The sequence below is a fragment of the Idiotropiscis lumnitzeri genome, chromosome 14, assembly GCF_059441095.1.
Source record: "Idiotropiscis lumnitzeri isolate Australia: NSW breed Sydney's pygmy pipehorse chromosome 14, RoL_Ilum_1.0, whole genome shotgun sequence".
Taxonomy (NCBI): domain Eukaryota; kingdom Metazoa; phylum Chordata; class Actinopteri; order Syngnathiformes; family Syngnathidae; genus Idiotropiscis; species Idiotropiscis lumnitzeri.
In genome coordinates this window covers 19,150,545-19,178,006 of record NC_142404.1, presented here as the reverse complement: position 1 = coordinate 19,178,006, position 27,462 = coordinate 19,150,545, and the positions used below count along the sequence as shown (strand labels likewise).

Genomic DNA, 27,462 nt, shown 5'->3' with positions numbered 1-27,462 from the left:
GAAATTCAATTAATTTTTCCCTCTAAGCTGGCACCCGCTCGCTCGTCTTGGTCTATTTCCTGAGAAATCCCCATCGCGATGCAAAGCATCTGCTGAAATGTGAACAGCGTAACAAACATTCTCGCTTCTATATTTATCCGTTTCCTGCACGGCTTGGAGTGGCGACCCAAGCAACAATTTTGGAAGCTTCATCCGTGGCAAAAAGGTACAACAGTGATGACTAAACATTTCATTTCAATTTTTTTAATCTTCTTTGGGTCATATGAAAATGACCATTGAATTGTTTTGGATTCTAAATATCTTTGGGATGTTAAGCCCCGCCCAGCTCCGCAAGTGTTTGCCAATTAAACCTCGTGTTCTCCAAGCTGCTTCAGGTCGCAAACGGTATGATCAATATCGTCAATTTTGATGATGAATTCAACCCTCATGGCATATTTGTTTCTCAGGCACGACAATAATGTTCAGAAACAAAGAAAATGTCCGTAAATAGCATTTAGATGACATTGTTAGAGCACCGCATCTCAAAAATGATTTTGTGTCTCCTGAACGACCTCCAAGACGACTTTGGACTTGTTCGACAAACACAATTTGGCAAACGTTGCCCCCGTCACCTGCTCGCTCCGCCACCACGCGTGACTTCTCGGAAAATATCCGAGCTGACACCCGCAGCCGCGCGCCACCACCAAGTTGACCGTGTCAGCCGCTTGCTGGCTTAAGCCTCTCCATGCCACACTTGATCTCGCCACCAGCCCGAGGGGCCAATCACACGCCACTGAGCGCTGCCGAGGCGCCTCGGACCACCCCATGCGGGATGAATGGCGGCGGGATTTCGGCTCAAACGGGGGGGGGGGGCGAGAGCTGGGAGCTGCCGGCAAATCCTGCCAGCAGCGTGCGAGGGCCAAAGCTGCAGGGGGGAAGATAAACACGTTTTTTTTTTTTTGTTTTTTTTTTAACTCCATGCACTTCATACACGCGAACGGATCCCTCTGCGTTTGTTGTGATCATGAGTCACGTTCATATTTTGCGTCCTTAACAACATTGAAAGTCGTTGTTGACTTTGCTGCAGGCAAAACAGCCACGTGCTTTAGTCCCAATTTTTTTTTAACAAAGTTGCACGAAAATGACATGAATCCACTGCAGCCTCATTCGCTACCATTGACGGATATACACGTCAAAAACTATATTCAATTGGCTTTGGCTGGCAAAGAATGAGTTAATAAGAAAAATAACATGTTGTCATTTCGTATGTTATTCAAAATAAAAAACAGTAATTATGTTTTGATTGAATGTGAAGAACCATTTTGAATACAGCTAGAAAATCCCAAATTGTTTTTTTTTTTTATCTCAAGGTATATGTCATCTATTGAAGTTCAAGCAAACACACACACACAGTCCTCAGTTCCTTCACGGTAGCGGCCGTTGCAGATTTGAACATTTTTGAGAAGTGCGACCTCGTAGGTCAACATCGTGTCGGACGCAAAAGAAATTTCTTTGCCGGTTTGCGTTGTGGACGTGCCCGAGTTCCATCTCGAATAAAAAGCCCGGACTGCATTCTGCCACTTGATTAGACAAGGCTGTTCTTGGAACAAATCTTTCTGTTCCTCAAGGCTGCGGACGAGAAAAATGAGCAATGGCAATTTTCCAACCGAGAAATGAAGCACGGAGCCAAAAAAGATTTGCCATTTCCTGCAGCGCTTGTGATAGTTGAAGCAGCTGATGGACGCTGTTAGTCAAAAGTAAAGCACACTAAACTTGCGCTCTTTAAAGCCTGCGCTCAAACTGAAAAAAAAAAAAAGTCAGCCGTCCTCATTGTTTGTTTGGCAGAGAAAGCTTTCACTGCAGGAACACGACCTCGTCCTTTGCATCGTCTCTATTCTTCCGAGCATCATCTCACAAAACACAACAGCGAGAAATAATGACGGCGATGAAGAAAAATTTCCCCAAAAGACTGTTGGCCAGTCACTCGATATTGGCAAAACATTTCAACCTGGCCATCCATTTTCTCTCCTCAAACATTTGGAGGCATCAACATGTCAACGCTTCGCTTTTGAGCAGCGCCGCACTTGTCACTTTGAGCTGCAATTGCAATTTTTAAGCTGCAGAAGGAGAGAAATTGGCTTTTTGTGGCGGATGATTTTTCCCGACAGCTAAATGTTGTTTTCCCGTTTATTTAGTGGAGGAGGAGAGTTTACAGTCTTCAAAAAGTCTGGAGTTGCTTGTGATGTGGCATCAACCAAATGGCAGCGCTAGCAATACGAAGCTCACGTGAGCGTTGCCGATAAGATAACGTTAGCCACGGCTGCTTCCTTGTTAGCTTGACTTTCGTGTTTGGTCACGTGAAAACATGCGTGTCAACATAATCACACGTTTCGTTCAACCGCTTTTCGACTCCAAATCCCGAAGAGAAGTAAGTGAGAGCGCCGCGCTCTCCTTTGGCAAGCGCACATCTTCTGGTGACATTAAAAATTCAAGCCACTCCGATGAGTATTGAAAAATATAAATATACAGCCTTCAGATGTTTGAGCGCAACGCTGTTGAACGTCCCTTAAGAGAAACGTCTCCAAAGAGAAACGCTCATCTGCACTTAAAGTGAGGAAAACACGGGCATGTTTTCAAGTTGATTCCGAGCGAGAAGAGCCTCGCGCTTGTGGAGAGAAAACAAAACGGGCGCGTTGCTTTTACGTGTTTTTCGAGCAGTCTCGAAAGGGTTAAAGAAAACTTGCACATGTACGTTCATTAAAAAAATCTAAATACCAATATGAATATTAAAAAAAGTGAATCGGCATTTTCTTGTGAAGCAAAATCGGAAAACGGTCCAGGACCTCTTTCCTTGTTTTGAGGAAAGAGTGCAAGTCCTCAAATGCTGCTTTTGTCTCACGGTACTGGAAGCCGGTTGAAAATCGTCTTGCAGTTCGCAGAAACCGTGCTCACGTTGGGAAAGACGGACGTGCTCGTTGGAATCGTTCTCGTCCCAAACAGAAACCTGTTTGGACGAGAACGTTTCTGGTTTGGAAAATAGATATTGTTTTGTCACTTTGTTCTAACCAGAAACGTTCTCATCCAAACGAGAAAAAAAACAAAAAAACAGACCGGTAGTGTCGGTTTGTGAATAAATAAAAATCTGACCAATTTTGGACTTATTGGATTTTTTCAGTTAGCTGTTTCATTGAGATTATAAGCGACTCCCTCTCAGGTTTCCAGAACTCCCGCGTCCCGACTCCCCGAACACACATTCACACGTCGTAAAGTCTGAAGTGGCCGAGCATTTCCCGTGGTCTCGCTCGAAATCCCGGGCAAATCCCGCCATTACGGCAAAAGGTCATATCCTCCCATCTCTCACGCCGTCCGCCGTCCTTTCTGCGGGCCAAAGCAATTGTTGCCACCTCGCTTCTGCTGCATTATTTTCAAGATGACAAAAAAAAAAAAAAAGCGGCGAGATGGAGGTCTGGCCCAAAGGTGACCCCGCCGTTCTCATCAGCCTCGCCGTCCCGCTCTTCATCCACCTCCGCTGATAGCTCTGATGCACTTAGATTTGCTTCTTGCGGCAGCTAGCGTCTGAGGAAGCCGAATTCATTTCATTCGGAGACCACCCACCCGACCCCCCCCACCACTACCGCTGAGCGCCCGCTCCAACAAGGCCACGGCAATGTTAATAATAATTTCAGAGCGGCATGATTGGAATCGTCCCCGCCGAGATGCGAAGGGAGAAGCGCGAGCGAGCGCGTGGAGATGAAGGGATTTTGCGACTTTGCTTGTATCTCCCTCTCACACGCCGTCCCTCTCGGTCCAGATTACAACATTATCCCCGGCCCAAAATAAAGGCTTATCTGCCAAACTTATGTTCTGCGAGGGGGATCAGGTTGAAAGTTTGCGTTCAACCCGATCCATCCGGCCGGTGGGCCGACTTCTGTTCTCGAGGGCCACCGAACTAAATGATTGCGTGACATTCCAAAGGCATTTCTACCTGTGCTGAAACATTCCAGAGGCTCTCACAGTGTTTAAAAGAAGCACATAGAAAAAGATCCAAACAAGAGGAGTGTATCGGGTGTGTATCCTGATTGAGAATCGAGCCAGCGCCACCGCAGTTGTCACAAATGTTTAGCACGAGCCGCGAGGCTACAAACCCGAATTGACGACTCGTCTGCGGATTCCAGATGTGATCAGGCTGCAAGATCGCATCAGGGAAGCTTCGGTTGCTTTCACGGCCTCACACTTTAATCATCAATTTCAGAAATTTGAATTCAGTTGCCTCCGGTTTTTTTTGTCGTTGTTTACCCCTGGCTGTTTTATTTTCATATTCGGATTTACTAAATACAAAAATAAAATTTAAAAAAATGGATGACTGCCAGCTCCTACGTTAACTCCGCCAAGAAGCCGCCGCTGCCCGTCTTGCGATAACTTCTGTCTCCTCCTCATCTAAAAATGTATCGCTCGGATGAAGGGGTGTGGCTTCGGAAAACATTTGCGCTATTTCCTGGTCGGGTCCCCGGCTCCGCTTGATGCGATTCACCGCTGTAGCTGGAACGCGACGATACAAAAAGCCGCGACGTGACCGTCCTCCCACTCGTTCCGAGAACATAAAACGAGCGACGATTTCAGCGGAAACTTCCTTCCAAACTTTCCTCGGACTTGACAAGAAAAGGAGATCTTGCAATGTGGTCATTTTCTTCAGCGCAAACGAACCCCAAGTGGAAATACTGTCGAGAAATGCATCTTTTTCCCGTGACAAGCCCGACGGCTCCCACCAGTGCGGTGGCGCTCTTCTTTCAACTTTCCCGTATCGCCACAGAATGTCGACTTCAGTCGGGCTCGGGCTTCTAAATGAGGCTCGGAGCCCATCTGCCCTTCGGCTTCCACCTGCCTATTAGGCTGGAACATATTGGCAAGATAGGTTGCGCGCGCGTGCGTGTGTGTGTGTGTGTGTGTGTGTAAGAAGACGCGTGGCATCCGATGACCAAATAGGACGCACACATGAATCCACGCCGACACGTGGGCGGGCTGGCAGTGGCGAACCTTATCGCGAGGCCACAAAGTGGGAAGATTAGATTACTCACTTCCATAAACCTCTAACTTGGTTACCATGGCGATAGCAGGGCGACCGGGGCAGCAACTCGTCATTTTAGAAGCCATCGGAGCGGGAATATGCCGCCGCGTGGGGAGTGTGTTTGTGTGTGCGTTGGGCATCATGGGATGAAACAATCATCAGAGAAACTGGAGGTCGGCCACATATTTCTTTCCTAATCTATTCTTGGTCCGCTGGCTTCAAAGTCGGAGAAAATAAATGATTCGGCGTCTCGTCGTGAACTCTTCGACGCTATCGGTACAACATCTGGAATTGTGAAAAGGGAAATGTGACGTTTTAATAGCTTTTATCCAAGTCGTTGGCTGCCCGCTCGTCACGTGTGAAGTGCGCGGGCACAACTTCTCGCTTTGATGTGAGGCAAATTTACATATTGACCACACCCACAACAACTTTGGCCAGACTAGTGTTTGAAACATTATAATGCAGAGGAACGATCATGCCCAAAACGGGCGATGCGCCTGCCATCATGTTAAAGCCAAAGGGTAAGCAGAGCTGCATTATGTTGCACAGAATTGGAAGTGGCACGCATTTCATTGCTCATGAAGTGCTGCAGCCACCAGTGAAATTTTTTTCTCTACTTCAATTTCTTTTTTTTTTTCACCACAATCTGGGCTCATTGTGGACCTTCTGCAAATCTGTTGGGAATTTGAAGTAAAACAATAAAAAAATTGTCCAAAAACTTGCGCGTGAGTCGGCAAACGCTTTTCAGGAAGCCAACATACAGTGGGATCATTTCCCCGCAGCGCCGCGCACCCCGACAAAGCTCGATCAATTTCACTTGGATTGACAAGTGCGGCAGTTAATGAATTCAAATAAATGAAGTGCTTGCAGATCCATAATGTCGGAGGGTCTGATCGTTAGATGAATTACCCCAATCATGCGAATGGATTTCAATTAAGGCCACTGTTTATCTTTTTATCCGTCAACCTTTAAAGAAGCCAAAAGCTAAAAAACGGGCAAGCGCACTGTGCTGACGTTGCACTCGCTCGATGTGACTTTCGACATTGTAATCATGTTTGTTGTCGACGTAGCGATTATGCCGCAGAATTTACGAGTGACGTCGTAAATAAGCGAAATGAGCGAGCTCTCGTCCTGTTCTTAACTGAATAATAAAAGTCCAGACAGAAAATGGCCATGAGAAGTAACGGGATGCTGTTTTGACCGGGAAAAATGGCTTCATTTGGATAAAAGTAGTCTTTGAAACGCCACTGAACTTCAAAGTCCGATGCAAAGTGCGGTGACCTTTTAACAGCTTCCTTAAAATAGACGCGAACAAAAGTGCCCTGGTCTTAGTTTGTCCTTTTCTGCCCATGCGAGTTCCGTCGTCGCGCCAGCAGCCCCCAACAGCACAATTGGATTTGGACAAACGTCGGAGGGGTCATGTGACCAGACACATGGCTTTAGGGCACTTCCCTGCACAGCTGACTTATGTTCCTCCATATCCGATTAAAAAAAAAGACAACAAAACAAAGCAAACACAAAGCAGCGTACACGTGGGTGTGTGTGGGTGTGTGTGGCGCTTGCACGTTGGACGCACACACACATAAAGCATCCAGCCAATAAAAAAGGCCGCTACCCAGCTGACCAGAGCTTTATGTGTACAGATTTATCATTGGTCGTTAACATGCGTTTGATTTTATCCTTTCATGTTGCTTTCTTCAGTGCGCTTTTTTTTAAAAAATTTTTTACGAGCGCTTTCCTTAACCTTCTCCACCTTCTCGCCCCGACGCATTAAACAACAGCAGCTCTGATCTGCTTCCGTCTTTGCCGTCTGACCGCACCCCCCCCCCCCATCACCGTCGTGGCTAAAAGTCGCTCATGGTCGATTTCCCAGGCAAACTCAATGAACTCTTCTTCAGCGTACATGTCATGAATCATTTATTCACGTTATATATATTTTTTTAAATTCACTCACTCACAACATGATCGAGTGTATTAAATATGGTGAAAAAAAAATAGGCGTTTGATATTTTAATACTAAAAATGAAAGAATAGCACCATTTATTCCGAGTCTGATTTTGTTGGTCATTATTTTTATATTTATTTATATAATTTGTACCACATATTTGGTTTATGTATCTGTTGCGTTGCAATTTATGCTTTCAGGGTTCGCTTCACGAGTCTTCAATTTGGGATTCTGTTTTTACGTAAGAAGGAAGGTAAAACATTGGTTTGAGAATTGTAGTTGACATTAAAACTAATCCTAAAACTAAAAAAAAACAACCTTGCTGTGAAAACCAGTTAAAACTAAATGGAAAAAAAACCCAACGAAGGTCAAAATGAAAAAAAGGGCGCTCAGGTTCTGATATGCCAGGTGAGGCGTGACGCATGCCAGGGCTTGATTTTTGCCCCCCCCCTCCCAAAAAAAAAATGGAATGGGGAATAACAGTTTAAGAGTGCAAATTTTCTACAAACATTAAATCTTCAAACATATAATTCTTTGAATCGACTTTTCAGGTTTTTATTAATTTAACATCCCAAGGAAGTGCATGTGCGAATTGTTGTCATTGACAGCACAGCAAATGTGGTGCATGGCGGCACGACGCATCTGGAACGAGCACAGTCCAGAATAACAAATGTCCGTTTTGTGTTCAGAGGCCACATTGTCTTGTCTTGGCTTTATCTGCTCCTGCCTTATCGCCGTCTCCCGTTTCTCTTGCTCATCTCTCGCTGGCTGTTTCCTCACTTCTGTTATCTAGTTTTGCCATTTTCCTACGGCCATTTTCTTTTGTCCACGACACACCGCCCCGTGCTCTTTCTTGTCAACGCTTTTGCTCGCTTTCCCTGCTTGATCAAGCACTAGTTTCATTTCCACTCTTTTCATCCACCATCTTCCATTTTTTTTAGGGGCGGGGGGGGGTAATAATCTCCTTTCCAATCTCGGCCTCGTATGTACTCGACGAGGCGCTGCTGGACATAATGAAGGAATCGTCAACACACAGAAGGGGCAGCGAGAGACGGACTGGCGCAAATATATGCATATGTGCAAACACGCCGACAGATGGGCTCCGTTATTGACTTTTTTGTGTCCATTAGCCAGAAAATTGAGGGCTTAGTTGAATGACACGTTGGTAATAAGCGAGGCTTTCAGACGATTAGTTAGCCTTCTAAAATGACGACGACTTAATCAGGCTTAATCATCAAACAAGGACAAATGTGTCTTCATTTTCTCAATGACATCTTTGGAGTTTTTTTTTTTTTTTTTTTGTGGTCTATTCCAAGTGCAGAACTTTTTGAATGTAGGCAATCTAGCAAACGTTTAAAAAAGTTCAAAAATGGTTTGCATTTAAGGCCAAACTCTCCAGTCGCTCTCTGTTCCCCAAGCGTACCGCAACTTTCTTCATTCCGAAAGAAATCAATTTTCTGCCACCGTTTTGAGGAATTCTGTACATGATCACGGCACCTCCGAAATGTATTTCGGAACGATGTTGCGCCGTGCGCCTTTGTCTCCGTGTTTGCTTTTTATTTTTGCTTTGTTTGACTCGGCTGTTGGCTGCCGGCTCAGCATTGCAAATGAGAATCGGTTCCCGATTGCTTCACTTAAATACATAAAGGTGAAATCAATAAATACAAACTCGTGGAAGAGGGAAACATAGCGACGCTTATTCCACCCGTACAGCAGACGGTGTGCCAACATTTGCCAACTCCTACGGAGACAAATTTCTATCCAAGGACACACTTGTCGTTCTAAAGCCGTTTGAGCGCAATTTGCCAAAATGCCTCAATTACCCCACAAAATATGACGACAAAATATAAAAGACAAAAATGTAAAAATATGTCATAATCATTGATTGCAAATTATTTTGTGGACCCCAAGCGATGGGGTCTGCTGTGCAAGTTTGAGAGAGAGAGAGAGAGGGCGGGAAGTTATTCACCAGTTATTAGAGCTGTCACGGTCAAAATTTTACAGCGAAAAAAAGAAAAAGAAAAGAAATGCATGTGATTTAGCGTTTCTTTTTTTTTTTTTCCATCCCGCTGGGGGCCAGAAGTACAAGTCGGCTTCAGTGGGCAGTGAGCGCGGAGTAACACGCTTGTAAAAAAAAAAAGAGTGTGTGTGGGATAACAGCAAGGAGAGTGAAGGCATGAGCAATCTTACCGTCATCTCCTGAGCCGGAACCGGCATCTGGAAGTCAACACAAAGATGCAAGTTAGGAAAATATTTTCCGAAAAGTAGCACAATCAATAACATTTTGCTTTGAAGTCTTTGAGTCTTCCCTCAGTACCTCTGCTAGTGTTTTTTTTTTTTAATCTTGCACACAATAATGCAATTAAAAACAGGCAAATTAAAATTCCGTCACTAAATTCTTTCTAGCCCAATCAAGTGAGACTTGATCATCGACGCGCTACTTTTCCGCAAATCATTAGTTGCGAATCGCCGGCCGGAAAAAATAAAAAAATGAGCGAGCAGTGAGACTAATGACATAATGGGAATCCATTTTCCTGTGAGCATAAAGTCCCAAGTGTGGAACAATGAACAAAAGCGTCATGCGGTCTCATCGGTCCAGATTGAGAAAGTCGACGTCAGGCTCGTCAAAGCGGAGGATGAAGTCGAGGATTGGTCTCTCTGCGCGACAGACGAACCGACACCAAACTTGAAAAGAAACTGGCCGAGCATGAGCGCGAAGAGGAGAATGGTGAGAGAGATGCGGTCAAGTCACGAGTGTCTTCAGCACTTTCCTGATAACGACTTCCTTCCAACTGTGGAGCTTTTGTGGCCTCCCCCGCGGTCACGCCCGCTTGTGTCCCGTCAACGTTTGAGACGGTCAACTCCTCCGTCTGCGTGGCTTCTTCCCACTAAATCTCACTTAAGCTCCCCTCAAACACTTTGAGCGCTGAACTGCGCCGTCGTAGAACTGTGAAAAGGTACTGGATGAGCAACAGCCAGTGTAATGCGAGTCGCGGCGGAAAGTGCAAGGCCGGGGACGGTCCGCTCGCTTGTCAGCCTCGTGCAAACGGCGACGAGATTTGCACTCATGGACGACAAAAGCTTGGCTGTAGACGTGGAAAAAAAATAATTTTCCACGTGATTGCACAAGAGTGACATGACAATAAAGTCATATTTGTTTAAAGAAAGGACGACCCCAAGAAAACCGAGAAGGCCACGCAAACTCCACGCGGGAGGGCTGAGATTCAAATGGAGAATCTCTCGACCGTGAGGCGGATGTGCGAGCTGCCCGGAAAACAACCAAAATGTGGAAAAAATCAGTCGGAGACGTTGCGCAAACCACCCACACAACAATGCGCGACGTTCCGAAGAAGAATCCGACTCAACGGATGTCGACGGCTTGAGGAAGGAAAACAACAACCGCAGCTGACCAACGAAGCCATTTGAGCCTTGGGAAGAATGAACCGTTTCCAGACATCGGCAACAACCCACGGAAGGCCCTCGTCCTCCCAAACGGAGAGCCAGGCACATAGGTTTTGGAACGCAATCATGATTCTCATTGTTTTTGCCTCCAGAAACGCCAACAATTGATGTGTCGATGCGCCTCGCGCTTTTTAAAGGGAACAACAAGAATGTGACAAATACAAAAAAACTTTTTTTGCAAATCCTTTCAAGCTGCATCCAGCCTAAAGTTTTGGAACGCGCTAACGATTTGATCCGTGCTGATCTTCTGGCAGACCTTTTCTGCAGCTGACTTCAGTTCCCGCTTGTTGCAGCTTGGGGCGTTTTTCCTTCACTTTTATCTTGAGCAAGTGGAACGCTTGCACAATCGCATTCGGGTCTGCTAATGGACTTGGCCGTTGCGTAACTTTCCATTTCCTTGCCTGTCTTTGCTTGCTTCGGGTCATTGTCCATCTGCACTTTGAAGCGCCGTCCAATGACTTGTGAAGCCCGTGGCTGAATTTGAGCAGATCATGAGATTTGTGGAGTCATCCTCATCATGATCAAGACATGCAACGGAATCGGTTTCATCGGCAGCCGTACATGCGCAGCTGGCCGTAGAAAAGCTGAGCGGACGATTGTTCTGTTCCTCTTCGCTAACATAAAAAGTGCGAGGCACAACACTGTTGTACATCTCGAACTGTTCACCCATTTGGATGTCAAAGCCTTCAACTTAAAGCTGAAAGTCGGCACATCATTTCAAATCGAAAAAGAACACGATTGGCAATATTTGTCATGTCGCGACCATTCCATTTCAAACGGACGTGCAAATGCACTTGCGATGAATAAAACTGCTGATTAGCAATACCACCTAACCTTTCCAAGAACAAAATGATCTCACAAAAATGTCACATTGGGGTTTTGACGAGGAAATTTGGATTCTTCTGTGAAACAAATGAGCAAGTGTGGTGCTCATTAAAAGGCTGGCAGCTTCCGTTGTGCACGGCAGCCTCGCATTCAATTTGATGGTTAGATGGTGGAATGTATTTATCCCAATAAAAATAAATCAATAAATAATGTCATATATGCATTACAATATGGACGTTTCCATGCATGTTTACGTCGCGTGTACGGCGTTTGTCAGAATGTGCATCGCAAGGAAATGATTCTTCAAGTGGGTTTTTACGAGCACCTGAATACATATGAGCGATATTGTGTTGAGTACAAAACGAGGCCGCGTTGCACGTTCGCCATTTACAATGCATTGCGGGCACCTTCGAGTTGTGAAAGGAACACGATGTCATGATTTGTATTTGTTATTTTTGGTTTAGTATTTGGTTTCATGTTTTGGCCTTGTTCATGTGTCTTGTCTCGTCTTGTCTATTGTGTCCACCTGTGCTCGTTTACCCAAGCCCTAGTGTTAACCAATCCGGTCCTTCCAACCCTCCATGTCTTGTCCAGGTGCTCCCCGTTGTCTCGTCAATTTGTGTGTATTTAGTTCCCTGGTTGCTTTCACTTCTTGTTGGTTCATTGTCATTTTCACTGTCGCTTGTCCCTGTTGCCTGTTCCTGTTGCCTGTTCCGATCATTAGTTTCCTGTCGTTGTCTAGTTTTTCCAAGTTCCCTGTTTGCCTTACTTTTCTGTTAATTAAATGCCCTTTAAGTTACCCCTGCCTTGCTTCCTTGCGTTTGGGTCCTCACCTTCCTCAACCCTGACACACGAGGCCTTGCCTGCGTTGTATTGTTTCAACACAAAGTTGTCAAGTTTACAATTCCGTACACACAAGCTCGCGTTGGCTAATCAGGCTCTTGTTGGCTAATCGTTCGTGGGGGAAATTAACAAATGAGTTAGTATTTGCCTAACGTATTTTCCGGACTATAAGTTGCGCTTTTTTTTCATAGGTCGGCTGGTCTTGGCATAAGTTGGCTGGTTGTAACTTCACAGACGGCCATAAGAGGGCACTGTGGATTTCTGCACCGATATCGCCTTCCGACAATTTCTGAAACTGCAAACGATTAAACAGAAATGCCTCTCAAGAGAATCAAAGAGTGAAAATTTGCAGCTGAAAATCGTAATCGAGCAGCAGAGAGAAAATTGGGAGGGAATGAGAACTGGCCAAAAGCGAAAAGCCTTTACTGCAATGAAGAAAACGAAACAACAAAAAAAACAGCACAAATGTATATAACGCCGTGTCCCAAAAACAAAAACATGAACATGAACGCTGGACACTTTTTCTGTCGCAGTTTATTTTTCGTGTCGCCAAATAACCGTCATTATGTCACCATATCTTCCATCTCTTAAGCCTGTTCTTTATTCCTTTATTCATGTTATAACTCGGCTTCCAAGTTAAAATGTCTGTTTTCGATCTAGTATTTTGTCGAATAAATTAGCCCGAAAAAAATCCAACTTATACTTTTTTCTTCGACCTCATTATGCATTTTTTGGGCTGGTTCGACTTGTACTTTGGAAAATACGGACAAACGTCGTTTGAGCGTCAACTCTACAACGGAACCTCCGCAATGACTTTATGCGGTTTTCCAGTCGAGCGCTATGATTTCAAATTGTGCCTGTTTGCAGTTCCAACTGCCAATCAGTGAAACAGCCACTTCGGGACTCCCAAAGCGACTTGGACACAAACAAAAAAGAAAAAAAAATCACACATTCTGTACATTAACAACCTCGCTCGTTGTCGATTCAGCAATCCGTGCGGCTTTCATGATCCTTTCCCAGTACAGCCTGTAAACACGTATTGGCTCTGTGGAGCCGACATCCATCCATTCCATTCTGCTCTGCTGCCACTAATGGGATTTTCGATGAAGGCAACGCCAAAAAAGGCCACGGAGAATTGAGGCGGAGGCAAAGAAACGGAGCAAGTACGGAAGGCAGCACAGGTGCGGGAAAGTGGATAAGCCGCACGGTTAGCCGGCGTAATGTGCCGTCGTTGGAGTGAGTTTAACATATTGCGCATTTGCTTAAAGCCGGCCGAAGCGAGCGACGGACTGAGGAGAGGAAAAGACATCCTTCCAGACTTTTCCACATGAGCGAGCTGCGTTTAACACTCGCATCCGTAAGGAGATTGCGATGGCAACATTCCACTTTTCAAATGGCAATCCAGTCAGATTAAACTTTAAGGTGTCCTTGTGGATGTTGACGAGCAACCACGTTGGGAATGTCTTGAAATGGTGAGAATCGTGCGCTATTGACACATGTGATGGATGCCGACAGGAAATGAAACGTCTGCAGTCAAATTTGCCGGCGATATTATCTTCTAATGACCCAGACCGACGATTGCGATCCACGGCAGAAGTGTCGGATGCGGACATATTGGAATCTGCTGAGTAATTGTGCTGTTATTAAGCATTTAGAAGGCGTCAAATGATTAGTTTTGAGGCTGTCTCTATGACAACTAAAACGATTTGAACAATTTTTTTGCAACATTGTCCATGAGATTTAAATCACAAAAAACATGAAGGCAGGATTGCAGTCTGGATTGGTTTATTTTTGTTCTCGTGACCGACAAATATAACCATCGAGAGGAAGGTGTCCTCGAGCTTATCTGTGAATTCAGCTTTGTAAAACGCAATCAAACTGCGACGATCCCAAAAAATAAAACCTCGTAGATGGAAGCATCGCAAGCATCACTTTGGAGTCGAAAATAAAAATTAGCGAGTGAATCTGGACTTGTCTGGACCCATTTAAGGCAACTCACGCTGAATGTGATGCTATGAATATGCGTTGGGATAAAGCAAACTCTGGCCCGCGGGCCACATTTGGCGATACCAAATGACGACTATACCATTTTAAATTCAAAGGAAGTCCTACGACGTTCAAAGCGAGCCTTTTGAGGCTGCTCATAGAAATTTGATATCGTACTTTGTCAATTATATGAAACAAAAAAACAGAAAAGGAAGATGTGGTTTTCGGCAGAGAGGAAACTCGAGCAGTCGAAGAGTGAGGCTCTTTTGAGCTTCACTAGAATGACCCGTGAAACGAGTAACCACGCACACACGGCGTGAGACTTCATCCGTTAAAAGAATTTGGACTGGTTGTAAATGTTTGGATCCCAAAAGGTACAAGCTCACGTCGGCCCACGGATTCGCAGGTTGATCTTTGATTTCCGGTGAGTGATACGACGCATTCGGAACTCGTCCGTCGTGTAATACATGTCATCTTCACGCCCACGTGTATCGACTGCTCTGATTGGACTTGAAAAAAACCTTCTTTGAGCCGTGTCATTCCTCCGCCGGTGTCCTCATTTAAATGCCACGCGCGTCTACGGCGAACACGAGACGCGAGGCAGTCAAAGGCTGTTTGTTCCGTCACTGACCCATAAAAAGATGATTGTTCAACACTGCATTAGGAGCTCAAAGGCGGACCCCCCCCCCCCCCCCCCCACAACGCCCCCCACCCCCCCTCAAAGGCCGTGTTAACCTGCTTCCTTGTGACTGAGCTATCTGTGTCAGCAACCGCACACTTTACGTCGGCACTGACTCACGTCCGCCTCAGAATCCGCTCGCGTCACCTCGTCAGCCGATTGACTCATTTACAGAAAAGGTGCTGGCATATTTTTAAGAGGATCCTCGTTGGATTGCTTTCAAAGCTTTCAAACTGGCCCATGATGAGTTGCACAGTTTTCAAGAACAATCACCCGTGCTCTTTCCACCAATGTGGAAGTCCGCACCTCGGCCCAAGGCCGAACCGTTTGCATCGTCACCTCATCTATCCATTTTTCTCACCAGGGTCGAAAGTACTCTGGAGTCGACCGCAGCCGACTTTGGGAGGGCGGCAAGATCAGACAACAAACACACTAGTACCGGAACAGAGCCAGACAAGGACCGGGCTACCAGAACCAGAAAAGTACCAAACTGAGATTTCAGTGAACTTGGTATGCAAGTTTGGAAGAATTTTTCTTGAAGCAATTTGATTGATTACCAAGCAAAGCACACCGCTTACATTTTGGAGGCGAGCTTTGCAGTGCTTTTCCTTTTCGGGTCCTCTTTTAAAAAGGTCTCAGGACACTTTCAGTTCAGCTTCGGGAGGGCTTCAAGTGTGTCCAATTAACTGGACGCGTCGATCGATCTTGGAATCGTTACGATGTGACGACGATGAAAAAATACGAACACCGTTTTGTGTTATTCTATCTTTTTTTTTTTTTTAATACAATCAGGTTGCTGCATAGGCAAGCTATGAATTGCATTTTTTTCAAAGTGTAATTATGAGCAGCATGATTTCAGGCCAGTGAGAATCGTCACCAAGTGTGTCACTCCTAAATTGAAGTTGGCAACACCGACGCATTAAGAATGTTTCGCCAACTTGAGTCTTGGCATGGACGTGTAAGCTGTTCTCGCTTGAGGCTTCATACAAGCCGCGTTTGCGTTTGCTGCTCGAGGGCTAATTTCCACTTTGCACTTCCCTGCTGCAATAAATGGAAACAGATTCTGCTTGGGATTTTCTCGCTGTGTCCGGCTTGTGTTTTTTTAGCGACGACATCGCTACACGAGGAATGATAATTTTCATTTGCATGATTTTGGAGAGCACTCAAAACGCAATATGTCGTTCTCATGGCCTCATTATTTCCGCATCGGTCGTCTGTATGTTGTTACTTTCTTCTTGTTTGCCCAGTCAGCACAATTTCATTTTCTTTTTCTATTTTGAACGGAGACCTGACTGACTTCAATTTGCTTAGAATTCGTCACGACGTGCGATACGTTGACGTGATGTACGAGACAATCCGCCTGAGAGACTGAAAGCTTTAAAAACGCAAAAAAACTGTAAATGTACTTGCCGACAGGACAGGCGCCCTCCGACTGAATGAGGACTTCCGACTGCTGCTTGCAGGCGTCTCTTCGCAGATAACACTCATTCTGGTAGTTTTGATTGTTGGAGCCGCAAACTGGAGCATAGTCGTTGTTGCACTGGAGAGAGCAAAAAATAAATAAATAAATGAGAGAGTCTGTCATATTAAGGTCATCTTCATTTAACAACAAAAAACGGAAGTAGTATAAGGCAGGGGTCCTCAATCCTGTTCCCCGAAGGCCGGTAGTCCTGCCCGTTTTCCATCTCGCCCTGCTGAACACGCCTGATTCAAATGATCTGCAGAAGCTTGATAACGATCCTGTGCATTTGAATCAGGTGTGTTGCAGCTGGCAGGACACCGGCCCTCGAGGAACAGGATTGAAGACCCCTGGTATAAGGAAAAGGGACATGCAGTCAAGTTTTAAATAAAGACAAAATATCTCAAATCTGTTCACTATTCTCATGTTAGAAATTGGAAACAACAGCAAACCAAACGCAACATGTTCTTTTGTCCAAATCGCTTGATTTGTTTTGTATCCAATCTTGTCCAGACGAGCACGAGTTGCGCAACGAAAGCAGCACAAAATTGGCAATTGTTGAGAACTGTAATAATTAGCTGGCTAATCTGGTGGGCTAAGCGCATTTTAAAAGCACCAGTGGGTGACGTTATCCTCGTTGGCGAGATGAAACGACAACACGGGGGGAGGCTCAACTTCAAAATCAATGGGCGCTCCCTTCGCCCTGTTAGCGGTTGATGCTATCGCTAATGCTAAAGGATTCCTTTAAGCAAACAAAGATTCGGACACGAGTCGTTTCACATGAGCAATTTCTGCTTTCTTTTGCCACACTGTTTTCGATCCGTGAGAAGGGGTCCAAAGAGCTGCAAGTACAGGACCGGACATAATGGAAGAGGACAGGACAGGATTATTGAGGCAGTCCGTGATAAATCTTGTGAAGAAAGGACACAACTAGTTCTGAATAGGAAGAGGCGGGATTGGTGAGTCACGTAGGTCTACATCAGTTTAGGGACGCGACGAGTAGCAAACAGGACAGGACCGAAGCTGTGAGCCCGGCTGTGCCGTGCTGTTAAATCAGTATCGCATTTTGGTAACGTTGCTCCACTGGAGCAGTTTCAGGTTAAGTGACTCGCCGTATCCAAAACGGCTCTTTTCATTTCCCCACTCGGCTGTTGCCTCCGTGGAAACTTGAAATTTTTCATATGATTGATGGCACTATTCTGCATCTCTGTTTTGTTTTTCCATTTTCTATGTGGGTGGACATTTCTTACAGGCGAGATATTAATTTGATTTGATATTGATCTGACACGGCAACGCTGCATGAATAACAAATGTGATAATTCAGCAGAAAAATATGGCCGGCTGTTTCCCAGGATTGCAACGGTTATCAGCGCTATATGAGAAAAATGCAACCTCGCGGTCAGGGGCCGTGGCATGATTAGATGTGACGCACTGAAGAATATCGCAGCAAATTAAACTCTGTGGCCGTGACGTCACATGACGGCTTACTGGACGATTCCCACAGTTAAAAAGACGCTTGTTACGAATTTTTTTCCGAACATCATTCGTAAAGAAAACAGAACCGAGTTTCCCGACAATTTGGTTCCTTTCAATCGTCACTTCCTGTTTGCGTCCAGTGCCCTGATTCGCTAGCTAACGGCCAATCAGAGCGCTCATTTAACCCGACTGTTGAATGGGCCCAAAACGCCCCAACAACGACTCCGACTTTACGACATTGCACGCCACACCATACGGACGACATTCCGACTTTCTGACTGTCGGATGTCGGATTGGTGTGTCGAGGCCTTTCGGCTTGTAAATGTTTTCTTGGTTTGATTATTCCGTTTGGGAGCTTTCGAAAGTCTCAGAATTTGAATTTAACGTTGACCGAGTCAAGTGTTGAATATGCGAATATAATGTTGTCGAATGTTGTGACCAAGCAAGATTGACTCATGACCTGCAAGGACGAACTTGGCTCAGCTTGCTTAGAATTCAGTGAAGACTTGCGTGATTTTTTTGTTGTAACTTGGAACTTGCTTGTGACCCCCCCAAGTTTACAGAATGCCAACGACAGAGCCGTTTATTCTCTGAGACACTTAATGTGACAACTTAAAACGTTAATATGGTTCTTTGTTTTAATCCAACTTTGAACGTCCCATTCAATGGTTGTTGAATATCGCTGATTAGCCATCCCGCAAATAAACACGCTTGCGTGCACGCGACCGGGACACGACGGGGAAAGGCAAACATAAGCATCGATTCCGAACCCCTGGAGCATCCGAACGATCAATTGCCGCCACTGTTTTCAAGCGGCGCGGTGGCAGGAAAAGACGAGACCAAGTGCACACAACAAAACACTCTAAAAGCAGTGGGAGGAGTGGAAGGAGGGAAAGCCAAGAGGCACACTTGCGTCTGATCAAAGCCGCTGGATGCAGGAAGGGGAGACGAGTACAACCGAAAAGAAAAAAAAGCGCTCGGCGAAATTGGGCTGAGGGGAGCAAAGTCGGAGGCAAGGGAGACAGAAGAATGAAGGCTAATGAAAGTAAAAGAGAATATCAAATGTGTGCTGCAGGAGGCCAGAGAGAAAGCCAGAGAAAGAGAATCTGGCTCAATGAACTTGGCGGCATAAAAAAAAAAAAAAAAAGCACCAAGAGGCCCAAAAACAGAACGCGAGCACCATGAAGAAGACGACGCGAAATGGGGCCACAGAAGCAGAGAGAGAAAAGAAGGAAAAACGTGGCAAGCCCACAAAGACGCTGGGAAGAGCTTAGCGGCGGCCTCGCCCGCCTTCGCTCGCTCGCCCATCTGGCTCGGGCCGCTCTTAACCTGGAGACTGGCGCTCATGCCAGGCGTGATGCAACGCCAGGGAAAGATGCCCAACACAAGCCCGCGTGAGTCTTTTAAGACTGCTTTCGTTTGCAGAAAAAAAAAAAAAAAGAAGATGGAAATCCGCACCACCGACAGCTCATCCCTTGATCAGCGCTGGTATTTGGCTCGCAACACGCCCGAGGAAAAAAGCGCAGCGATATTTTTCTTTTATTTTTTTTCGAACGGGCCAAGACTTAAGTTCCGATCCCGCTGAGCGCCGAGCGTTTGAGATTTTTAGCCGAGGTGAGCCAATGTTGTATTCTGGTTTGGTCGGAAACCGTTCAAGGTCGCCAACGTTCGCCGAAAAGGTCGTCAGGCTGTTTTCTCGTCGAAACACATTCCAAGTTATTTTGTTTCCTCTTATTGAGAAGCTATTTCGTAAACCGGTTCGCCGTGTGGCCATCCGACGTCCAAAGCTAAAAAATAAAAAAAGCACACCTATATATAAACTGCAGCAACTCCTAAAAAAAAAAAAAAACAGGCCCTAAGCTGCCGTTTTCTATGTTGAAAAAAATGTGCATGCCCAGAACGATTTTGTCCTGTGGATGCACATCAACAGCGCTTTTAACACGGCAACTACTTTGCTCATTAAAACAGAACAGACCTGAGAGAAAAAAAATATCGAGATTTATTTAGTGTATTTTCTGAACACTAGAGCGCCCCTACTGGTGAGAGAAAAATCCACAGAAAAGCCGCACCCTTGTATTAGCTATCGAGGAAAAAAGTAGCAGCTTATGGTCCGCAAAATACGATACGTAGAATGTGGCCCACAGAGCTCACAATCTTTCGACTTTATAAGATCGTCAACACGTTAGATTTCTTTCCGTTTGAGATTTTCTTCCGTCCTTCTTGCCTCCAAGCTCATCTATCTTCGATTAGTGAAGCGATTGAAGTCCTTGCGTTCTTGTGAAACGTCCGCGGCGGTGGCCCAGGACGTGTTCCGATCGCGTTCCAAAAGTACGAATGTTCAGACAGCTTGCGACGGTTGGATACTTGTGAATTAAATTGGAGGGTCTGCCCGACCTTGCTCAGCTTTCTTCAAAATGACAACTATCTTTTTTTCACCATCTTGTGCTGATCATGATGTGAAAATTTCCATGTGTACGGCGGTGGCTAATCCTTTCGGGTTGCGCGTTTGTTTTGGATTCAGTTGCGCGCTGCTGGCACAGCCCGGCCGCGCGTTGTTGTCCGTGTATGCAAATTCCGGCCAGCTCTCGGCTCGCCTTCTGCCCATCTCGCATTCGCTCTCTCGCCGTAGACAAAAGTGTGCCCTTGCCCTGCTCTCTGCCATTCCTCGTAAATACCAATGACCTTGTTATCACAGTCTTCATTAGGCTGTCCTTTTGTTGCCGTCGCCGTCTTTGTTCTCCTCGTGGGTGTTTTGCATACGGGCGGCGGCACGCAAGACGAAAATAGAAACAAAGGTGTCCGTCTAATAGTCTGTGTCAGAAGCGCCGGCTGGCGTCTTTGATTGCGGCATTTTTCTTGATGGCTACGGAACGTCGATTTCTTTCGCCGTTGGCCTTCATGGTAAAATTGGGAGCTTTTTGATGGCAAGCGTGCGTACGTGCGCGTTGCTCCCAAATGGTTTCAAGAAGGCGAGCGGGGCTGCTTGTCACGCAAGCACTTTGGAGTTGACTTGAGCTTAGGAGATGATCCGATCAGCCGCCAACGGAGACGACAGGCGACGAATATTCTCAATCACAAATGTCAGCCCCGCCCTCCCGTGTTTTTTTATGTTTTAATCTCAACTACTTCCGATCAATATGAAATCTATCCGCCGAACGGCGACGCCAAATTTGTAGGGCACGTCTTTTTGACTGATGCGACCGTAGGACAATCACATCACCGATGCTGCTCTTTACATAACCTGATTTTAACCGAAACATTCTTGTAGCATAACCTCGTTATTTTTGAACACTCATTTATAACCGTGAGACAAATTGAGTTCACGGCCAACACGGCGCGCTTCTTTCTCTTGTGTGTATTCGCATGTCACATCATTTGAAATAAACAAACAAAAATGAATTCTGATTCAGTTTCTGGTTCGGCCCATAACGCGGCAGAAAAAAAATGAAAATCGTTTTTCAAACTTTTTGCTTTTGATTCAACGCAATCACTTTTCTTTGCGGACTATCTGGCAAGTATGACTTTTGGGACGCTTTTGAATCAAGAAAGCCATCTCATTGATTCACAATTATCTATTCACTTGATAATTGTCGATTAATTGACTAATCGTTGCATCTACGGGCGCTGCCACGGATTTTGGGCCCCATGAAAAGAAATCTTACTCGTTTTGTGAAGCACATTGAGTTAGCTGAAATGTGCAAAATAACAAAAGCTGCCTTGCCCATTGACAAACTTGATGATTTTGATCTTGATCATCATGATGCAAATTTGTAATCAATAACAAGGTTATTACTACTCCTCCTGCTCTGCATACTGATCACAACTGACTCCAGAGGCGAAAATGCTAATCAGCCCAGATTGCTTTTTAACTTCCCAAACTTTGACGGAGGCCGTTTTGCATGCGGCGAGGAACACGGCACCTTTTTGGGCGATCTTGTGCGTCGAGGTGACGGGGGGGGGGGGGGGGGAGCTAGAATTAGGCAGGGGGGGAATCAACTGAGGGCAGGAGAATTTGATCTTCCATAATTCTCTCCAGACAGGGAAGTGGGGGTTATTGGCCAGGGCCATATGGCACGGCCTTATGTGCCTGCTGGCTGCAAAAAGCACACACACGCACGCACACACACACCCCCACACGCACACACACATCGATCCCCCCTTTCACCGTGACAAAAGCAGGCCAAGCACATGGCTATGTCTCGAAGAACACGGCAGGTGAAGAAGATGCATGAACACAGCTGCGAGCGTCCCGGGCAAGGCTTCGTTCTTTGCTTTTGCTTTCTCCTCCTTGAGGCACATGTCACATCCTTTTTCTTTTTTTTTTTGCATGAATTAAGTCATTTGATTTCTTCATCGAGTCTCCTGCAGGGGCTGCTGTGGTTCTACCTTCTCGATGATGATTTAGAGACGAGACAGTCGTCAAGACCCGTTGTTTCTCTTCATTCGGGAGTCCAACCAAAGCATGAGCAGAGAATTCACTCGCAGAGCAAATCACTATCGTCGCACAAAATAAAAAAAACTGGCGTGTAACAAATCTGGGTCAAATGTTGCAAGTGGCTGCATTGCGTTCAGGTCAGACAAAGAGAAAGTGGTTCAAAATCTGTTGAGAGATGAAAAATTAGCGGCGGCAATTAAAATATTAATTAAATAACTGCAATGAAACAAAATGTCATTTTTCCAGGGGGTTCTACTGAGTGACTTCCATTCATAAATTTGCATCAGGATACTCGCACTTTGAATTCATTTTTTTTTTTATGTTATTTTTTGGCATTTTGAGCCACCCATAAACGAGAACGATTCTCTCATCTCACCGCCACATTTTGGAATATTACAAAAGAGAAAAGCACAGCGCGGAAGACAAAAGAGACGAGCGACCCGTGGTGACGGCGAGCGCACGCATGGGAGCGTGACCGTGTGTGGCGGCTTCCAGCTTCACGCCGCAGCTGCAAAAGCAAACAAGACAACATATCAGACTCAGGAAGCCAAAACACAAATCAGTGACGCGGCCTCGCCGCCGCACCGCAAACAACAATTGGTCGCTCATGCTGGACGACTCAGCAGAATTTCAAGGACTTTTTATTGTTATTTGTTTTATTGTAAAAATAAATCAACTTTCAATCGATGTACTGGTGACGCGGTTTTGCTGTTCGTGTAGCAACTGTTGCAATGTTAGCATTTGAGCTAATATAAGAACGAATACAAAAAAAAAACTTTTCTCATGTGTTGATGCAAAATTGGTTGGACATGTTTATCAAAACCGGACCCCAAAAAGTGATTTTTTTTTTTTTTTTTTCTTAGCGGGCATTTTGTCAATTTTTTTGCGCCACTTGAATCAAATTCAATCCATCTCTATTTTTTCTATCACGCTCATCCTTCCGAGTGCGGCCAATTAGTTGGCGTCTATCCCGGCTGACTTTACGCAAGCGGCAGCCTAAACCCTGGACTGGTCGCCAGCCAAATACGGACCAAATTCAAAACGCTTTTGATAAGCAATGCAGACGAGAAATGTTGCCAAGCAAAGCATAGCAACAACATTGTGCTGCGAGCGCACAATAATCAAGCAAATTAGGAAGATCACAACAGCGTCGACTTCTTCTAATAAACAGCCTCGCGCCCGCAAGACGTTCACATGACTCCGATGTTTTCCTAATCTGCGGGTATGCGCCTCAAACAAGAAGCTGCTGGAGACTCGCAGCTCATTAGTGCATATACAGAATTATAAATCCCGGCGACTGCGGGGCGACCGACAGCATCCTCAGACTCGCCGAGAAGGCGCCGACAACGAGCGGCGCATTTCCGAACACTTGGCCGTAGCGACGAGCGTTTCGGCTTCAAACGGCGGAAACACGATGCGGAACAAAACGCAGAGAGTCGATGTCATCGTAACGAAAGAGTTTTGTTGTGTTTTTACGAAAATAATGACAACTTCAGCAGACCTCCTCAGTCAAAGTCGATTAGCGGGTTTTGTTCTGCCACGAAATGGGATGGAGCTTGACATCCTCAGCCACGATAACAAAACAGGATTGGTTTCCCAAAAAAGTACAGTAACCTTTTTTTTTTTGTGATCTTTCCGAAAATCCTGAAGATGCAACACGATGGTGCCAAAAAGATGTCCAAGTAGGAAAGCAGCAAAACAATTGGTTGGACATTTGGACTTAGAGACGAGCTTTGTATAAATTTGCTTTTTGTTTGTCAAATGTATCGGTTTGAAAACGCTAAAATCGGAGCTCATCGAAAAATGAATTAAAAATTGGGGATTTCTGCGAAGAATACAGAGAATGAAAAGATCTGGCCCCCGGGCCTTGAGTTTGACACCTGTGCTCCACAGTGTCGGTTTGATTTGCAACGAAAACGCTTTTATATCTAGTTGTGGCGGGGTGGGGGGCACGATTGTTTTCTTTTAGCTGGGGGGGTCGAACAGAAAATAATTGCAAAGCTCTGGTTTAAGCTAGTAACAAAAAAAAAGTTGAAAACATTTCATCGCCATTTCCTTTTCTGATGGCGTTTAGCAACGTTCCCATCGGAACAAAGTCGAGTTGAAACTGACGCAAGCAAAAGATGCAAAATACCAAAACGAAAATTGGACCAACGGAAGAAATTGCAATTTCACAGGAGGCTCATTGTGCATGTGGGCCCGCTCGCGCTCTCGCTTGCGCTGCCGCTCGCGCTCGCGCTCGCGCTCGCCATCCTCCTACACATGGAGAGCCAGTGGCTCAGAACTGCTGAAAAGAGATTTTACTCAGCTGAAGGACACTCTTGGGAACTTTCCCGCTCGAGCTTCCCAGGCTTTAGCCTGACATAAAACGTGGGGGGGGGGGGGGTGTTGAAATGCTTCGCCGCAGCGCTATCGCTGCATCAGCATGTGTGGCATATAGAAAAGAATTTCAGCAACAACTTCCGTATTTCCCCACGTTGCAGAAAAACTCTTTGCAAGGCGCTCATCCTGAAGCGCACCACAACAACCCCGAGCGGCCTTCGGATGCTTCCTCCAAACGGATCGTCCAGATGGAACCAACACACCAGAGGGTGCGGCCGAGTCCGACCGACTTCCTTTTAATGAAGCGGACAAACAAGCGATATCATTTCACGTTTCCGTTCGGTGAGAAACTCAACTCGGACAAACAAACTCAGGAATTGATTGCGTCGTAGGCTGTCGAAATATTCCACAAAAAAAGAAAGGACAGACGGCTGTACTTTACTTTATTACATTTTTTAAAGAAGAAGACTAAAATGATGGATCAAGTTTGGACACGCCTGGTTTCAATGACGACCGGTCCAACGTGCACACCAGCAACTCGTCCAAAGTCAAATGGGAATGAAAAAAGCGTGAATATTTTGAAACAACCTTTTAAACAAATACTTTCAGGAGTGCTGAAAGACAATCTGGCGCATAAAAGCTCTCAAATGTCTCTTTTGACCTTTTGACCCCAAGCGCAATTGCACTCGAGCCTCCACTTGGCACGGCGGCGCCGCCGCAATTTTCTTCCCCCTCCCACGGCCCAAAATGCCCTTCTCGTTCTTCACAAACACCATCACGTTCATATTTTTACAGCAAATAACGAGCCGGATGGCAAATCAAGCGCTGTGAGTGACTTGCTCCATCTGTTGCTGCCAGAACGCTATCATTTCACGAGCTTCAGCCAAACACACACACACATGTTCCTTATCCACACAGCAGCCTGACTGACAGCCTGATCCATTTCCTGGAGCCATTAGAGGCGGCTCTAGATTATGCAATTCCTCCCATGGCTATCATCCACCTCTATCAATAATAAATATCTCCATAAAAGTGGGGCTAGCCTCGGCGGATTGAAGGCGGCACCGCCCCAGCACGTTCTACTTCTGATGAGCCCCTCGGTGTGCTCGCTCGCTCTGAAAGACGCCGTTTTTTTTTTTTTTGCATGCCCTTGCCACCCCCAAGGCACAAGCTTCACTTCCGCCTCATCACACTTATCAAAGCGGCGGCTTTATCAACTCTGACACCAAGACGTCTCGGGGCTGCCGCTGGTGGCAAAGATCACCTGCGGCGCAACATGAGATGGGCCCTCGTGTCCGAGACGGGCCTCCCACTCGTCAGGTTTTTGGACTTGACTTTTAACCCTTTGTGAGGTTTCAACTATCAATACAAAACTTCCGTCAGAGAGTCTTTCCCAGAAGAGGCTGCAGGTCCAAATGTCCAATTGAATGAGCGAGACATCTGACACCGCGTTTTCCTTTGACGGAACGTGGGAAATGTTCAAATGACACTGAATGAAAAGGGCTGCTCGGTTATGAAAAAAAATATTAATCACGATTATTTTAGTCATTGAAATCACTAGTATTCAAACAAAAAACAAAAAAAATTTAAAATGGAGACAATATTTTGACTAATCAAATTTATTTATGAAAAAAAGGTAAAAATTTCAAGATTTAAATACGATTAAAAAAAATAAAATGCGTACTATTTTAACAACGTTAAGTATATATATGTGTGTGTGTAATAATCGTGATTGAATTTCGATTAATTGCAGAGTCCTCCGGACATCATTCCATTCTAAAACAAATTGTATTCCATGTGCGCCGCCACCCCACCCCCCCCCTCGCTCCAATTCTGTCCAAACAGACTTTTTCTTCTGCCCAGGAAACCTTAAAGAAATCTCAAATGACATTCCATGTGAGTTGGGATGATCTCCACCCTTCTCCCGTCATTAATTTTAACTCACTCCCCCGTGTATTAGGTAACTATGTGCAGTATAACGCATGAAGCAAGCAATAAATCCTCCATTCACGAGGATTGTAACGCTCACATTTCAGCACACCTCCAGTGTGGCCGCAGCTGTGGCCAGAGGTGGGGTTTTTTTTTAAATTATTTTTATTTATTTTTTTTTTTACAAGACTGAACATCCATCTGTCTCAGTCTTGTAAAAGCCTCCGAGGTACTCCATTAACCTGAAAATAATGCCCATTTAGACTGATTAAAGTTCAAGGACACAAACTTCGTTGGTAAAAAAAACGATTGAGGAAGTTATGAGGCAACTGCTCGAGGAGCCGCGTGACTAATGACTTGCGCTGAAAACAAATAAATGTTTATTTGGCTTCCCTTTTTGTTTTTCTAATTGGCCTTAAGTATATATTTCTAAAGCAAACCATCTGTCCATTAAACGAGCTTCTCAACTCTTTCCTCTGCCGATTTGTGAAACCGTTTATTTTTCAAACGGACTGTCTGGCAAGGACATTGCGACTGCACACTGCGTCTTCATTTCCAAGCGAATAACGATGACATTTCACATGAGAAAGTTCAGGCCGTCGTCAAGTTCACAGGGAAAATCTCTTTCTGGAAGGCGCACCAGAGGGGGTACACCAACCCGCCTGTGGCCAAAAAGTTTGGGAAGTCCCTTACAAGACGGTACCGCCGCAGGATTCCCATAAGACGAAATGCGCTGGACGGGCAGCTATAAAAAAACGGAGGATGGAGGCAATTGGGGAATAGAATCTCAAAGTCGAAAGGCGGGGTGCGGTTAACGGCTTGTCGAAATGAGTTGTATCAATTCTAACCAAACGTCTTTCTCGTGTTTTTGCCGTCATCGAGGACGAAGCTCGATGGATCTTTCGAAATTCTTAAATGTTGCTGTTCAAATCCTCCCACATTCCAATACTTCATTGGGAAGAATTAATTTTGTTCCACGTCAAGCGACATGAACAAAGCCAACTATCCCACTCGGGTATCATTGTGGCTATCGTCTTGCTGCCTTCTGGATCTGTAC

The 27,462-nt window shown here is 45.4% G+C and overlaps 1 protein-coding gene across 1 annotated transcript in view; it reads right to left on the bottom strand.

Moving 5' to 3' along the window:
* tmeff2a (transmembrane protein with EGF-like and two follistatin-like domains 2a) overlaps positions 1-27,462 on the bottom strand; it is a 74,747-nt gene that overhangs the window by 28,704 nt on the left and 18,581 nt on the right. Inside the window, exons 3-4 of the mRNA XM_088314831.1 lie at positions 16,195-16,324; positions 9,180-9,206 (exon numbers count right to left, since the gene is read on the bottom strand). Of these exons, the coding sequence (XP_088170957.1) occupies positions 9,180-9,206; positions 16,195-16,324 (157 nt within the window). The remainder of the gene's footprint in view (positions 1-9,179; positions 9,207-16,194; positions 16,325-27,462) is intronic.